Source organism: Furipterus horrens, unplaced genomic scaffold (genome assembly GCF_987537825.1).
Source record: "Furipterus horrens unplaced genomic scaffold, mFurHor1.1.pri manual_scaffold_6, whole genome shotgun sequence".
Classification (NCBI taxonomy): domain Eukaryota; kingdom Metazoa; phylum Chordata; class Mammalia; order Chiroptera; family Furipteridae; genus Furipterus; species Furipterus horrens.
Genome location: NW_028327176.1, coordinates 94760535 through 94777310, shown reverse-complemented (window position 1 = coordinate 94777310; position 16776 = coordinate 94760535). Strand labels below are relative to the sequence as shown.

The 16776-nt window shown below is 43.4% G+C and overlaps 1 protein-coding gene across 1 annotated transcript; it reads left to right on the top strand.

Moving 5' to 3' along the window:
- The first annotated feature begins 5522 nt into the window (after positions 1 to 5522).
- LOC150006991 (triggering receptor expressed on myeloid cells 1-like) lies at positions 5523 to 16083 on the top strand. The gene is made up of 4 exons (XM_090280439.1): positions 5523 to 5654; positions 8718 to 9071; positions 12606 to 12813; positions 15675 to 16083. Exons 1-4 carry the CDS (start codon positions 5606 to 5608, stop codon positions 15778 to 15780), a joined length of 717 nt encoding a protein of 238 aa, XP_090136565.1. The 5' UTR covers positions 5523 to 5605; the 3' UTR covers positions 15781 to 16083.
- Positions 16084 to 16776: the final 693 nt, after the last annotated feature.

Below are 16776 nucleotides of genomic sequence, written 5' to 3'. Positions count from 1 at the left end.
TGGTGATAAAGATGCTCACAGGCTTGACAGATATGCTTGAGTATGGCAAATGCATAAGAAAAGAAGTGAAGGCTATGCTAAGTGAAATGAAGGAAAATACACATATAACCAACGGTGAAGGGAAGAAAACCGGGGTTCAAATCAAAGATTTGAAACATAAGGAAGAAAAAAACAGTCAACCAGTACAGAATGAGGAAACAAGAATTGAAAAAAATGAGGCAAGGTTTGGGAACCTCAGAGACAAGTTTAAATGTGCCAACATCCAAATCATGGGGGTGCCAGAAGGAGAAGGGGAAGAACAAGAAATTGAAAACTTATGTGAAAAAATAATGGAGAAAAACTCCCCAAATTTGGCGAAGGAAATAGACATACAAGTCCAGGAAGCACGGAGAGTCCTGGGTGAGCTGGACCCAGAGGGGACCACACCAAGACATATCACAATTGAAATGCCAAAGGTGAAAGATAAAGAGAAAATCCTAAAAGCAGTAAGAGAGAAGTGGAGAGTTGCCTACAAAGGAGTGCCTATGAGACTATCAGCCGATTTCTCAAAAGAAACTTTGCAGGCAAGAAGGGACTGGCAAGAAGTATTGAATGTGGTGAAAAGCAAGGATTTTACAACCAAAATTGCTCTATCCAGCAAAGGTATCACTTAGAATGGAAGGGTAGATAAAGTGCTTTCCAGACAAGGTAAAGCTAAAAGAGTTCATCACCACCAAGCCATTATTATATGAAATGTTAAGGGGACTTATTTAAGAAAAAGAAGATTAATTATATGAACACCAGAATCACAACAAACTCACAACTATCAACTGAATCTAAAAAATAACAAAATCCAACTAAGCAAACCAGAATAGGAACAGAATCCTAGGTATGGGGGTCATTTGGAGGGTTATCAGCTGGGAGGGGGAAGGGGGGAAAATAGAGAATGGTGCAGGGACTAAGAAGCATAATTGGTTGCTATAAAACAGACAGGGGGAAGTTAAGAATAATATAGGAAAGGGTGAAGCCAAAGAACTTATATACAGGACCTATGATATGAACTAAGTGGGGTGGGATTGCTGGAGGGAAGGGGGCTACTGGACAGAGGGGAGCAAAGAGAAAAGAAATTGGAACTACTGTAACAACATAATCAATAAAATATACTTTAAAAAATAAAAACGCAGTTGAAGATCATATATTCTATTTTTATGTTGTTTGGTCTTTGCCATTAACCTCAATATCAATTTGTAGCATGTCAAAGTTAATAACCAATAATTTAGGAAGTTTATTTATACATTTATATTATACTTCAATTATATTACTAGAATTTCTATTGCTATTGTAGTCAATGCTAAATGAGTTTGCTCAGTGGGCACTCCCACTTACTAATATGTTTAGAAAAATTGATTGCAAGCAACTCTTTTCAATTCCACATTCAGTGATATCATGTTGGTAGCTTGAAATCAACCATTATGAGAGTATTTAGACCATACAGTATTTACAACTGCCAATTTCAGAAAGCCACTTTTCAGAAAGCTGGTTATAAAATATTTACTAGGACATTACTGAATAAAGGCAACCCAAGAACCATGCATACTGGACAATTGTTTTATCTTCTTGGGAAAAATTTGCCCATTTAAAAACTAGTTTATTTTTCTTTTTATTATTCCATCGTTAGTGTTCTTTTTATATTCTGGATACTAGGCCCTAACCAGGTGTGTGACTTGCACATATGTTCTCCCATTCTGTGGACTGCTCTTTCACTTTCATGATGGTATAATTTTGCAGCACAAAGTTTTTTGTTTTGAAGAATTCCAGTTTATCTACTTTTCCTTTGGTGGCTTGTGCTTTACATGTCATATTTAACAAACCATTGTCCAATCCAATGTCATAAAGATTTACTCTTTGGTGGAATCGCAAATTGGTGTAGCCACTATGGAAAACAATATGGAGATTCCTAAAAAAATTAAAAATAGAACTACTCTATGACTCAGCAATCGGACTTCTGGGTATTTATCCAAAGAAATCCAAAATACCAATTTGAAAAGATATATGCATCCCTATGTTAATTGCAACATTATTTACAATAGCCAAGCTATGGAAGCACCCTAAGTGTTCATCAGTAAACAAAGAAGATATGGCACATTTACACACCGAATCTTACTCAGCCATACAAAGAATGAAGTTTTACCATTTGCATGATGAACCTAGAGGGTGTTATATTAAGTGAAGTAAGTCAAAGAAAGACAAATGCCCTATGATATCACTTGTATGAGGAGTCTAAAAGAACAAAATAAATGAACAAGCACAGTAGAAACAGACTCATAGATACAGAGAACATTTTGACAGCTGCCAGATGGGAGTGGAGTTGGGGTAAAATCGACATACAACATAAAATTAGCTTCAGGTGTACAACATAATGATTTAATATTTGTAGATATTTTGAAATGATAACCATGATAAGTCTAGTTAACATCATCACCACACAAAGTCACAGAATTTTTTTGTTAACATGAGAATTTAAAAAAATTTTTAAGTTATTTATTATCATTATTATTTTAAAGTATGTTTTATTGATTATGTTGTTACAGTTGTCCCAATTTCTTTTCACTTTGCTCCTCTCTACCCAGTAGCCCCTTTCCCTCGGGCAATCCTATCCACCTTAGTTCATGTCCATAGGAAGTGCATATAAGTTCTTTGGCTTCACCCTTTCCTATATTATTCTTAACTTCCCCCTGTCTATTTTGTACCAACCAATTATGCTTCTTAATTCCTGCACCATTTCCCCATTTCTCCTCCTTCCCCCTCCAGCTGATAACTCTCCAAATGATCCCCATACCTATTATTCTTTTTCTATTTTGGTTTGCTTAGTTCGATTTTGTTATTTCTTAGATTTGGTTGTTGATAGTTGTGAGTTTGTTGTCATTTTGGTGTTCATTTATTTAATCTTCTTTTTCTTAAATAAGTCCCTTTAACATTTCATATAATAATGACTTGGTGGTGATAAACTCCTTTAACTTTACCTTGCCTGGAAAGCACTTTATCTGTCCTTCCATTCTAAATGATACCTTTGCTGGATAGAGCAATCTTGGTTGTAAATTCTTGCTTTTCATCACAATGAATACTTCTTGCCAGTCCCTTCTTGCCTGCATAGTTTCTTTTGAGAAATCAGCTGATAGTCTTATAGGAACTCTTGGTAGGCAACCCTTTGCTTTTCTCTTGCTGCTTTTAGAATTCTCTCTTTACCTTTCACCTTTGGCATTTTAATTGTGATATGTCTTGGTGTGGTCATCTTTGAGTCTAGCTTGTTTGGGACTCTCTGTGTTTCCTGGACTTGTATGTCCATTTTCTTCACCAAATTTGGAAATTTTTCCTTCATTATTTTTTTCACATAGGCTTCCAAATTTTTGCTCTTTCTCTTCTCCTTCTGGTACCCCTATGATTCGAAAGTTGGCACATTTTAAGTTGTCCCAGAGGTTCCTACACCTCTCCTCATTTTTTTCAATTCTCGTTTCCTCATTCCGTACTGGTTGACTGTTTTTTTCTTCCTTATGTTTCAAATAATTGATTTGAACCCTCGTTTTCTTCCCTTCATCATTGGTTTTCTGTGGATTTTTCTTTATTTCATTTAGCATAGCCTTCAGTTCTCTTTTGCATTTGCTGTACTTAAGCATATCTGTCAAGTCTGTGAGCATCTTTATCACCAGTGTTTTGAACTCTATGTCTGTTAGGTAGGCTATCTCCTCGTCACTTAGTTCTCCCTCTGGAACCTTGATCCGTTCCCTCTTTTGGGTCATACTTCTCTGTCTCCTCATTTTGACAGGTCCTGTATTTGTTTGTCTCTGTGCCTTAGGTAGAGCTGTGTCACCTGTTATTTGCAAGGGGTGGAGCCTTAGGTATTCATCAGCACACGGCGACCTGTTTCACCACGTTGTGGTGCTGTGTGTGGGGGAGGGGTCTGAGAGGGAACAATGCCACTTGTTCAGAACTCGCCTCTTTTCCAGGCACTTCTCCCACTTCCAAATGGGACTGGTGCCCGTCTAGATGTTGCCCTGCGGTTGTTCCCAGAGTGGGTGGGTCTATGGACATTCTAGGACCACGGGGGCTCTTTAAACAAGCAGACACTTTTGTGAGACCAGTAGTTTCTTACTTTGCCTAGACCTCCACTTGTTTGCACTGTCAGAAACAATGAGGCTTTATTTTCTTTGTCCCTGGAACCTTAGCTCTGCAGTCTGGTCTGGGGCTGCGAGCACTCCCCGGTGTCCCTTCTTCTTTTTAAAACATGTGACTGCGCTTTCTGCTGGCCTGCCACCACTGCCGCCACTACCACTGCCACCACACTGTGTCCTCTCTGCCCTGGCTCTGCCCCTCCTACCTGTCTGGATGAGTATTTCTTCTTTATATCTTTGTTTGTTGGTCTTCTGTGCTGCTTGATTTTCTGGAACTTCTGCTTCTCTCTAGTTTTGAGGTAGTTGTATTCCTTCTTAGTTGTGGAGGGAGACAAAGCGTGTCTGTCTAGGTCTCCATCTTGGCTGGAAGTCTACCATGATGAAAATTTTAAGATCTATTCTCTTAGCAACTTTCAAACATGTAATACAGAATTGTCACCTATAGCTGCACACTGTATTTAAAGCTTTTAAAAATATACATTTTATCCTCATTTATATCCCATTGTTCCATGTTATACTTCAAGTACATCTCTTATTTCTAGATTAGCTGTAGGTTGGATTTCTGTGACTTGTCCTCCAATATACTTCTGAGCTCTTCCAAATGTCTTTATTCATTTTATATTTGGAAGTATTTCTGATGTGAATCTTCTCTGCTGCTGATTTGATTTTTCATACCATCAAATCTGCATTTTATTGCTTCTAGTATGGAACCTGATGGGTTTTTCTTTCCTTCTTTCATCACTGTCCTGTCCTATAGCACCCTGTTTCATTTTCTTCTTTTTTTAAAAAAAAAATCTAAGTTTATTCTTGTATAATGGTGGCCATATCCTCTCAAATTGTTTCTGGGGTTTCCCACACCTAAGCCAGGGGGCGGACCATCCTGGTGATAAAGAGGAAGTGGGTCTTGCCTCAGAAAACACCAAGGAAAAAAGGGTGGGTGTGAATAGGGACAGGATATGGAAATAACGTGTGTTAGGTACCTTAATGAGCACGACAAAAATCCAAAAAGTGAGACATTATTATTCCAACCCATCCCTTCATGTGCCTGACACTCTTACCTGTGCTGAACTGGATGGGAGTGGAGAGAGGACCTTGGGTGAGCAAGGCAGCCCTCTGTCCCACCGATAATATTAATATCTTATGTTTGTTTATACAAAAATATTACTCTCACAACAACTTTATTAGGTTGGTTGAAAAGGTCATTATCGTTATCCCCAGAGAACAGGAAACTGGGGGTTGGATAAACTTAGTTGAGACTTGAGTTTTGTCTCTGGAGTCTTGCGTGGTCTTTGACGTCTGGAGCTGAAGCAACCAGTGATGAAAACGACAGTGGCCTCAGACTTCCCACTAGTAGTATCATATCCTGTTGTGTAACTTTCTGGAGCTGCTAGGTCAGTCTGTTGCCTTGTAGCTGTTTCAGGAGCCAAGGTGGCAGTTGGAGTCAGTGCCCACAAAGGATGAGGAGGACTAGGCTCTGGGGGCTGCTCTGGACGTCCTTCTTCTTAGGTAAGGCAAGGAGGAGGTGTGAGCAGGTGAGATCTGCTGAGGACCCTGGGAGATCACACCATGAGAATGGTTTCCCTTTTCTTCTGAAGCTCCAGGAGAAATGACCACCCAAGGTAGAGCCAACCAATAGCTTTGCCAGGCTGGCTTTCTCTACCCAAATTTAACAGAATCAGGGGTGGTAATCCATGTGGGCTGGGGGAGTTTGGTCCACATGCACCAGTGCATTTCCTTGTGTCTTGCTCATGTTTTTCTAAAGGAGAACTGGGGGAAGATGGAGGGTTAAAGGCTGTGTACCTGTTGTGTCCTATGGGGGTAGATTTGGGGTTAACTAAAAGCTCCTTCTAGCATCTGTGTCCTGGAACATAGTCACTAGGCATCCATTCACACGTGGCTGGGACTGCTCTAACCCCCAGCCGACAGCTGCAGAGGGCCATGTAGCCCAGAGGTTCAGGGCTGACTCTAAAGTCAGACTACGTGGGTTGGAGTCCTGACTGTACTGCTCTGTACTGCGGGACCATGGGCAAACCACTTAGTAACCTCTGGTTTATTTAGTAACCTGTGCTTTGATTTCCTTTTCTCAAACAGGAATAATAGCAGTGTCAATCTTATTCATTATGAAGATTAAAGGCTAAAGTTATGAAGGTTAAGTGAGATAGTATTTTAAACAGTTAGTGATAAATGGCATTTATTAGTCTTCTCTAAATTAACATATTATAAGGGATTTCTTTCTTGAAGTGATGGAAGAAACAGTGCACAGATAGCAATTCAGCATCAATTTCTGACTGTCTCTATTCACAATAGACAGGCAACTTTGCAAGCAATCTGTCTCCTGTAGCTTCTACCACCTTAATCCATTTGGGCTGCTCTAACAAACTACTACAGACCATGTGGCTTATAAAAAACAGACATTTATTCCTCACAGTTCTGGAGGCTGGAAGTCCAAGATCAGGGTGCTGGTATAGTTGGGGTCTGGTGAAAGCCTTCCTCTAGGTTGCAGACTGCTGACTTCTCACTGAGTCTTCACATGGTGGAAGGGGAGCTCTCATCCTGCTCATCAGGGAAAAGTCCTCACGACCTAACCATCTCCCAAAGGCCCCACCTTCTAACACCATCACATTGGGGATTAGGATTTCAACATACAAACTGTGGTGGCACACAAACTTTCAGACCATAGTACCCACCTTGCCCAGGGAAATAGTTTATCTATAACATTACTTAAGAGATTAGGTCTTCTTAAATTAATATCACAGAATGGGGAGAGTGGAGCATGTGTATTTTCCTCAGAGCCCAGCACTGAGTAGGTTCTTGCCCACAGTCTGATGAATGAATGAGTGAATGCATAAGGGAACCAAACTCAGTTTAAGACAACCCTCGGCCTCTCTTCACCTGTCTCTTGGAGAGGCACTTCTGACCAGGGTTCATGGGAGTCACCAGGAATTTTGTTTTCAAGGTTTCCTTAGAAACTGAAGTCTGGTGCTAGAAGAATTGGCCTTCAAGCCTGGTTTCACTTCCAAAATCCTCAGGAGTCCTTGAGTTGGGTCTTTCCAAGGTTAGTCAGGCTGAGCTAGGCGGGGCCTGCTAGAGCTCTTGGCCCATCCTGAGGTGGGAAAAGAGGTGGGCTGTGATGACAGCCCAGGGACTCCATCGAAGAGGCAGCTGTTGGCGTTTTTCAGCGTGGACTCTCAGAGCTATTGCTCAAGGATGAAAGTGTGTATACACAGTAATAGTATTAATGGTAGCAGTGTAGCTGTAGGTAGTGTCAGCCTGAACTACAATTTAGTTCAGCATTACTGTCCAGCCAATATTTGGTGTTCCATGGAGGAAGATATCCCAGACCTGAGTAGATAAGCTGTAGTCCCTGTTGTGTCCAGTTGAAAACATAAACCTGGATCTTCTTGCTTCTGTTCTACTTGGCCCTCCTATCAGCAAGCTCGCTTCAACCAGACCAGAAGATCATTCCCAATTCTAGGTGGTTAACCTGGTTCAGCTTCCAAGAGTGTGATTGAAACTATTGTCGGTATAACCCAAGTGTTCTCAGCCTTGGCGTGATTGACATTTTGGGTGGGACAGTTCTTCATTATGGGGCTTTTTTTGTGCATTGTAGGATCTTTAGCAGTATCTTTGGCCTCTACTGATTAGATTCCAGTAGCACCCTGTGCTCCCAGTTACAACCACCAAAAATGTCTCTAGGCATTGCCTAATGACCCCAGGGAGGAAAAATTGCCACAGCAGAAATACAGCAATTGAAGTTTCGTATCCCATTGACCTATCAACTCCAGCAAGAAAGAGCATTCTTTTTAATAGCTACAGCATTCTCAGGGAGGATTCTAATTAGCTCAGCCTCAGTTGTGTGCGCCCATTCCTAAACCAATAAGAGTGGCCAGGGTGATGGCGTTCTTTATTTGGCTAAGCCTGTGTCATGTGTCCGTCCTTGAGAATGTGGGAAGCCCTATTAGTAAAGCCACTTAGGATTGGTCCCCTGAGAAAGAGGTGTTTTGATGCCCAAGGAAGGCACAGAGGAATACTAGGGAGTCAGACATCTATGTCCACCATGTCCTCAAGATGGATTCTTCACTGTTTTTCCAATAGTTTTTTGAAATGACATTTCTCCTGACTTAGATGATGTTCTTCTAGCTGTTTGAAGAAGTTTCTCTCTGCTAGTATCATGCCTGCACATCCACTCATCATTCTGTGTGTCTTTCTCTATAAACTTTTCCTCTCATCGTGGTCCTGTGACACATGGTCTTAGCACATGTCCCATGTTCTAGCTCTAATCAGGTAATTTCTTCCTCTCAAAAACAGTTTTCTTTGTAAAAGGTGATTTGCAAGAATTATATGCAGTCTAGTTCTTATATTTAAAAAACAAACAAACAAATAAAAACTGCTCACAGTGAAAAGACCTGGGGTATGGTGCTGGCTTGCAGAGAAAGTTGCCTCTTTGCTGGAGGCCATAAGGATCTTGCCTGAAAAATGAACAAGAAAAGGAGGTGGTTTCTCTGCCTTGTTTTTCCAAAGAGAGGAAGCTATTCCTCACAGAGCCTAACTTTGATTTCCTCCTTACAGAACTCCAAGATATAGCTAAATCGGAGGAGGTTATGTTTGCCAAAAAAGAAGGGCAGACCCTAAAAGTGGGCTGTCCCTTCAACATCGAGACATACTTCAGCAGCCGGAAGGCTTGGCAGAGGGTGATGGGAGCAGAGACTGTGACACTGGCAGTGACAGAGAGGAGCTCACTGGGGACCAATGAAGTCCGGGTCGGGAGGTACTTCCTACAAGATGACCCAACTGAGGGCATGCTGTTTGTCGAAGTGACCAACCTTCAACAGGAAGACTCGGGATTATATCAGTGTGTGATCTACCAGCCTCCCAGACAACCCTTCTTGTTGTTCCATCCTGTCCGCCTGGTGGTGACAAAGGGTGAGTGACGAGGGGCTGGGAGGTAGAGTGTGGGAAGAGTCAGGCTGGGTGGCGGGTAGGAGCCATGGTGGCAGCACAGCAGAGCTGTGGCTCAGGATTTCTAGGAGCCTGTCTTTCTCCCAGAATCTCCATGTCTTTCATTTGAGGTCCCTGAGAGGCATTTGGTCTGACAGGGAGAAGTGGTTTCTATGTATGGGATTCCTCTTGGATGGCAGAGTCTAACTTGGGGTGCTTTTATAGGATGAGGGGTACAGTGAAAGGTGAGTGGTAGACTTGGGATAATTTAGTCTCATTTTTCAGGTCTCCACGTAGAAGTCATTTCCTCAGGAAGCCTCTAGGATCCATTCTCCCCCTCCCAAAGATGCATCTGATGGCCCCTCTATGTGCTTACATAGTAGTGCTTCTCAGGCCTTATTGTGGGCACAGACCGTCTGGGGATTGTATTTCAAATACAGACTGATTCAATAGGTCTAGGGTGGAACCTAGATTCTTCATTTCTGATCTGCTCGAAGATGATGCTGATGCTGTGGTCCAGGGTTCCCATTTTGGGTAGTAAGGCTCCAGAGCTCATATGGTATCCTCTCTCATGGACAATAGTATCTTCCTGGGTAGTAGTGCCCAGTTGACTTACCTGTCTCCTCTAGTGATCTCTGAGCACTTTCAGGGGGGAGCCTGTGTCTTGCTCAGCTCTGTATCCCCAAGTGATTAATGTATTGTGGGGCACACAGTAGGCTCAAAGTAGATGCTGATCTGATGAATGAAGGCAGGCAGAGGAAAGAGAGACAAGTTCAAGTTTCTAGCTCCTGGGGAACCCTAAGCCTAAGGAAGACAAGGTAACATATGCAATATATTAATAAAACATGGCTTGTGAAGCTATATGTCACAGGTATAGGTGAGTGCAAGGCAGAGTGAATGGTAAAACCTAGATTAATTAAGGAATTGTTCGTGAAGAAGGTGGGGGCATATGGATTGGCAAAGAATAGTAGGCAAGTGCATTTTTTTCTTTCTTTAAAAAAAAAAACCTGACTTCCGGCCAAGATGTGGGTCTAGACAGACACGCTGCATCTCCCCCCACAACTAAGAAGGAATACAACTACCTCAAAACTAAAAACAACTGGAAGTTCCAGAAAATCAAACTGCATGGAAGTCCAGCAAACAAAGATATAAAGAAAAAATACTCATCCAGACAGGTAGGAGGGGTGGAGCCAAGGCACAGAGGACTTGGTGTGGTGGCCGCAGCAGCGGCGGCAGTGGCAGGCCAGCAGAAAGCGCAATCACACATTTTTAAAAGTCAGGAGGGACATCTGGGGAGCATTTCCAGCTCCTCACCAGACCGCACAGCTCACAGTCCCAGCACTGGGGAAAATCAAGCCTCATTGCTTCTGACTGTGCAGACCAGTGGGGGTTGGGGCAGAGGAAGAAACTGCCAGTCTCAGCAGAATCTGATTGTTTAAAGGGCCCCCACGGTCCTAGAACGTTCACAGACCCACCCACTCTGGGAACGATGGCCAGGGCAGCAGCTAGAGGGGCATCAGTCCAGTGTGGAAGTGGGAGAAGTGCCTGGAAAAGGGGTGAGTGCTGGGCAGGTGGCATTGTTCCCTCTCATATCCCTCCCCCACATACAGCGCCACAACGTAGTGAAACAGGTCGCCCTCTACTGACAAATACCTAAGGCTCTGCCCCTTACAATGTAACAGGAATGACAGCTCTACCTGCGACACAGAGGTAAACAAACACAGGAGCCTGTCAGAATGAGGAGACAGAGAAGTATGTCCCAAAAGAGGGAACGGATCAAGGTTCCAGTGGGAGAACTAAGTGACAAGGAGATAGCCAACCTAACAGATACAGAATTCAAAATACTGGTGATAAAGATGCTCACAGGCTTGACAGATATATTTGAGTATGGCAAACGCACAAGAGAAGAAGTCAAGGCTATGGTAAGTGAAACGAAGGAAAATCCACAGAAAACCAATGAGGAAGGGAAGGAAACCGGGTTTCACATCAATGATTTGGAACATAAGGGAGAAAAAAAAAACAACAAAAAACAGTCAACCAGTGCAGAATGAGGAAGCAAGAATTGAAAAAAATGAGAAAAACTTCCCAAATTTTGCGAAGGAGATGGACATACCGGTCTGGGAAGCACAGAGGGTCCCGGGCAAGCTGGACCCAGAGGGGACCACACCAGGACACATCATGACTGAGACGCCAAAGGTGAAAGATAAAGAGACAGTCCTGGGGCCAGCGAGAGAGAGGCAGAGAGTTGCCAACAGGGGGGTGCCTGTAGAACTATCAGCTGATTTCTCAGAGGACACTTTGCAGGCAGGAAGGGACCGGCAAGCAGTATTCAATGTGATGAAAAAGAACTTATAACCAAGATTACTCTATCCAGCAAAGCTAACATTTGGAATGGAAGGGCAGATGAAGTGCTTCCCAGACAAGGTGAAGCTAAAGGAGTGCATCATCACCAGGCCATTATTATATGAAATGTCAAAGGGACTTACTTAAGAAAAAGAAGATTAAAACTATGAACACTGAAATGACAACAAACTCACAACTATCAACAACTGAATCTAAAATATAATAGCAAAATCCAACTAAACAAACCAGAATAGGAACAGAATCCTAGGTATGGGGATCATTTGGAGGGTTATCAACTGGGTGGGCCGAGGTGGAGGAATGAGGATATGGTGCAGGGACTAAGAAGCATAATCTGTTGGTACAAAATAGACAGGGGGATGTTAAGAATAATATAGGAAAGGGCGAAGCCAAAGAACTTATATGCATGACCCATGGACATGAACTGAGGGGGGTGGGATTGCTGGAGGGAAGGGGGGTACTGGGAAGAGGGGAGCAAAGGGGAAAAAATTTGAACTACTGTAACAACGTAATCAATAAATTGTATTTTAAAATAAATAAATAGGTAGATAGATAGATAGATAAATAAATAAAGGATAGATTCAGACCTGGTGGGCCCAAGCTGTCTACTGGGGTGAGCCAACTTTGCCGAGGGTAAAATAAGGCCTTTGTTAAATATAGATGTGATGAAAAAGAACCTATAACCAAATCTGAACTACTGTAACAACATAATCAATAAAATATACTTAAAAAATACTTTTTTCTATTTAAAGATTTTATTTACTTATTTTTAGAGAGAGGGGAAGGGAGGAAAAAAGAGAGAGAGAGAAACATTGATGTGTGAGAAAAACATCGACTGGTTGCCTCCTGCACACGCCAAACAAGGGACCTGGCCCACAACCCAGGCATGTGCCCTGACCAGGAATCAAATCAGTGACCCTTTGGGTCCATTGGCTGACTCTCAATCCACTGAGCCGCACAAGCCAGGGTCAGGCAAGTGCATTTCTAATGACACGAACAGAAAATTCCTCCTTCTCTCTCTTCCTCCCTTCCTTCTTTTTTTAAAAATCTCAGCAAAGGAAAATCTTGCTTCATGAATGTCTGTGCTCATTTCCCTCCTCAGCTCCATTTAACCTACCATCCATCCATCCATTCATCATTTCAATGGTCTTCCTGCAGATCCTGCCCCAGGCAGTAATCCTACCCCAGGCAGTAATCCTACCCCGAACTGGGGTAAGACGCTCACCCTTCCTCCTATCACCACCAAGGCCCTGGACAAGCTTCCCATCAGCCCCAGCACTGTGACTCCACTCACTCTCACATCAGCTTCCAGCCTCTCCTCTCCTGGCCTGGGAGTCAACCCCACACATGGGACAGATGTCATCAGGTACAGTTTCCAGGTCTCTGGAGGTGGAGGGTAGGGGGCGGTCTGGTTTGGACACCTAGCCCCTGATTCCCAGTTCACGTGCTGAGAGAATGTGGGGAGTGAGGGATGGGGAGGACGGGGTACAGGAGCAGGTTTGTCACCTGGTAAATCTTCCCAGGGGAGGAAGGAGGTGGTGCTCAAGGGAGGAGGGGGCTGGCGGTGAGGCTGCCGCTTGCCCCACTTCACCCTTGGGTTCCTCTACTGCCTGAGCAGGGAGGAAGATGGCATCGTTGCTGAATTCCAATGTTTATTCATGTTTATATGTATTTTAACACAATAATAACTTAAATATTTTCATTATTTTCCATGCTAAAATTCTTGATGTTTTTACCTAGTCTTCATAATTATAATTTCAACTTGTGCATACTTTTGTATCAATGGAAAATCCATAACTTACATAATCATTTGCCTGTTTTTAGATGTTGAGACTGTGTCCTGTTTTTACAGTATTAACTCTGAGCTGGACATATTTTTGCAGATGTCTTTTTCTTCTTTTAAATAGTTTATTCAAAGAAAATTACTGTGAGAGAATTTAAACATTTATATTGCTCTGTATGCATCTTGCCAAATGCTCTTCCAAAGATTGGGAACAATCTCCAGTGTGATCCATAAGGCATAAGCGAAGCAGCATCACTGCAGGCTGGCCTCCAAGGATTTAGTATTTCTAAAACATTCCTGTCCAAATAGATGCGACCTGGTAGTTGCTCTGTTAGTGTGGATGATGAGCTCTGTGTGGATAGAGGCAGTGCCTTTTCTCCTTGTACTGTTTCACTGGCAGCAGCCTAAGTGCCTGGTATGTACTAGGTGCTCATTAAAATCTTTATAAACAAAATAAAATAAGTGATCTAGTGAGGGTCAACATTTTTCTTTACTCATAGCTCTTAATTTCCATTATGGAAATGAGAATGCATAATCTTTGCCCACATTCCTACTAGAGTCTGCATGTGCCTCTTTTACCTATTAACTTTATCTCAATTAATTATAAACTGGCCTCTTGGAGTCCAGGCAGGAAAGCAGAAGCCACTGAGCTGTTTGAAAACAAGATAATTTAATATACAGAGCTGTTTGCCCAGGTGATGGAAGAGCTGAGCCCCCAGTCTGGGGATGGATGGAGATGCCCCTCAGAGGAAGTCACATGTCACTATGTCTTAGGGTGTGTTCCCCAGAGGCAGGCAGTGGGAAAAGTCTCACACAGATGTTTTAGGAAGTGATCACAGATAAAACCATTAGGGAAGTGGACCAGGGGAGAAGGAAGCCTAGCAAAGGGTGTTCTAACCAAGCTGAGTCCCACAGGGGGACTTTGGCTCAGTCCTGCAGACGGTCCTGGGGACCCACAGGTCACACCCAGAGCTGCCTGTATGAGGGGTGGAGAGCTGAAGTATTTATATTCCCAAATTTCCAGTCCTTTGTGAAGGTGGCCCAGGGAATTCCCAGGCACTGCAGAGGGCTGGCAGCTCTATGCGATCTTGGGAAGGGCTGGGTGCTGGACCCGGAGAGTGAATGCACCCAGGAGCTCCCTGCAGGAAAATCATAAAATGTTGGGGGAGGATGAGGTGGGACACTGGCAGGAGAGACTGGAAAGAGGTGGAGTTATCCGAGCCCAGAGCTGGGGCCTTGAGGCAGCAGGGCTCAAACCCAGGCAAGGACTCAGGGGCCCTAAGGAGGGGGGCCCCCCTGAGAGGGGCTGGGCGACTGGCTGCTGTTCCACGTTCTCGCCAGTGCCACTGGCAGCTAAACTTGACCAGGCCACATTCCACATCTAGTTTCCAGTGAGTCAGGACAGTTTCCCAGACTGGGTGTGGATGTCAGTGCAAAAGGGCCATTTCCAGCTTTTGGTGGCCATTATGTCATTTGTCCCTTCACTAGTTTGCATGTTTGGTTTTCAATTTTGCGTAGGCAAATGTCGATTCTGAAATTACTGTTTTGTCTTATTTTTCACTTGTGCTTGATTCTATTTCCTGGTGACTTTTCTATTATTTAAGATTTTTTATTTAAATTTTCAGTCATCTTTGGTAGGGGGGATTATTTTCTATATGTTATGAATTGTAGAAAAGATGACTTTCTCTTCATATTGCTATCCAGGTACCACAAGACTATTTACTAAACAATCCTTGCCTACCTAGTGGACTGCTGATTGAACTCCTTAGGTGTTAAATTCTTAAATAACATTAGATCTGTCTTTGGATTTCAATTTATTTCACTGCTATTTCTTTTTGTCCTGTGTCTTATCACACAGGTTATTAGTGCTATAATCTATTACCGTGTCTACTGAGTCTAGACAGGCCAAGCATCCTCACTCACTTCTATCCCTTTGTTTTAATGTTATCTACTAACATTTACCCAGGACATTTAGAATCATTTTTGCTAAAAAGATCTATAAAAATTCATGATGGGATTTTGACAAAGCTTGGATTCTTCTCAGTTGATAGATGAGGAAACTGAGACCAAAGAGAAAACAGGCCAAAGAGAAAACTGAGGCCAAAGAGGTGAAGGGCTTCTCCCAGGAAGTAGGTCATGATGCTGAGGACAGAAACCAGGTTTCCTGACTCTGGGGCCTCTCTGTCTCTCTGCGCATAAGTGGAGGAATGGAAACTTAACCAACCTGCCTTTTCTCCATGCTGCTGCTTCTGGCCCTATGTTCTCTACTAAATCTATTTCTCATCAGCAGTTTTAGGAAGCGGGACACCACATGCACATGGCCAGTCAGTGTGGGGAAAGGTTCTAGAAGAGCCCAGGCAGATGTGAAGAACTTTTACAGAGTAAAACTTAAGTGTGAGGGTGTGTCATTGCCAGCAGTAGCATTAAATCTTCTCTCTCCCTAGGATGTCCCCGATCAGCATCATCACTATTGTGGTGTGTGGAATCCTGATCAAGAGCGTGGTCTTCACTGTCCTGTTGGTTGTCACACAGAGGTCATTTGGATCCTAGGCCCATGAAGCCACAAGAATGCCCTGTGACCTCCATCCACGCCCATCTGGCAGTTGTGCTAGAAGAAGAGTGTGAAAGGGGATGGGAAGGGGGGTGGGAAATGACTGAGCTGAATCTGTAACACAGATTATTTCTAAGGCTCAGGATCCCACCTTCCTAGCCTACTGACTCCCCTCATTTCACTAATAACCTTGGGTGTGTGTTTGCCCCATCAGAAGAGAAAATATAGCCTCTAATATGCTCTGAGGCTCCAGTCCACCAGCAGCCCAGGGTTTGCATTAAATAAAGACAGAGTCCAATGATTTTCACTGTCACCCGCTGTCTTGTGGGGGTTGTGAGGCACAGAGGGCGCAGCTGCCGAATCTGCCTTGGTCTTTGTCCTGGACCACAGCACTGTGGTCTGACCCAGACAGAGCTGCGCTACAGAAGCATCCTGCTCTTCCAGTGGATGGGGCCTTCCTTTCTTCTAGAATCAGACGTTTGGATTTCTCTCTTTACCTGTGGCCCTTTCCAACGCTCCCAGCCAAGGGTGTTGGAGAACCTTGGAACGAGGAGAAGACATGACACCACAGTAAGAACTCCATGTTTGGGAAGAAAAAAAACCAAGTTTACCAGAACGCAGCATCCTGGTACAATACTGGGAGGATGCGATAGGATTCAAAGGATAGGACTGATAGAGAATATCGTCTGTCTCGCAGGTGCATCACCACTGGATCCTCAGAGCAACTCCAGGAAGGTGAGAAGTGTGTGTCTGGAATGAGGCCACATGAGTAGTGTGTCACCACTTGCTGGCAGAAACAAAAACTGGAGTTCCTTTACTGAAGACTAAATTCCATATGCAAGACAATAGCCAGGAGTTCTGGCTATGATGCCTCTAAATGCCTCTTTTCCTTGTTTCACAAAAGGGCCAGGGATAGTGGGGTGACAAGATCTCACCATTCAGGCTTCTGGGGGCTCTCCCCTATGTGCACTCTCACTTCCCCACCCTTGGTCTGC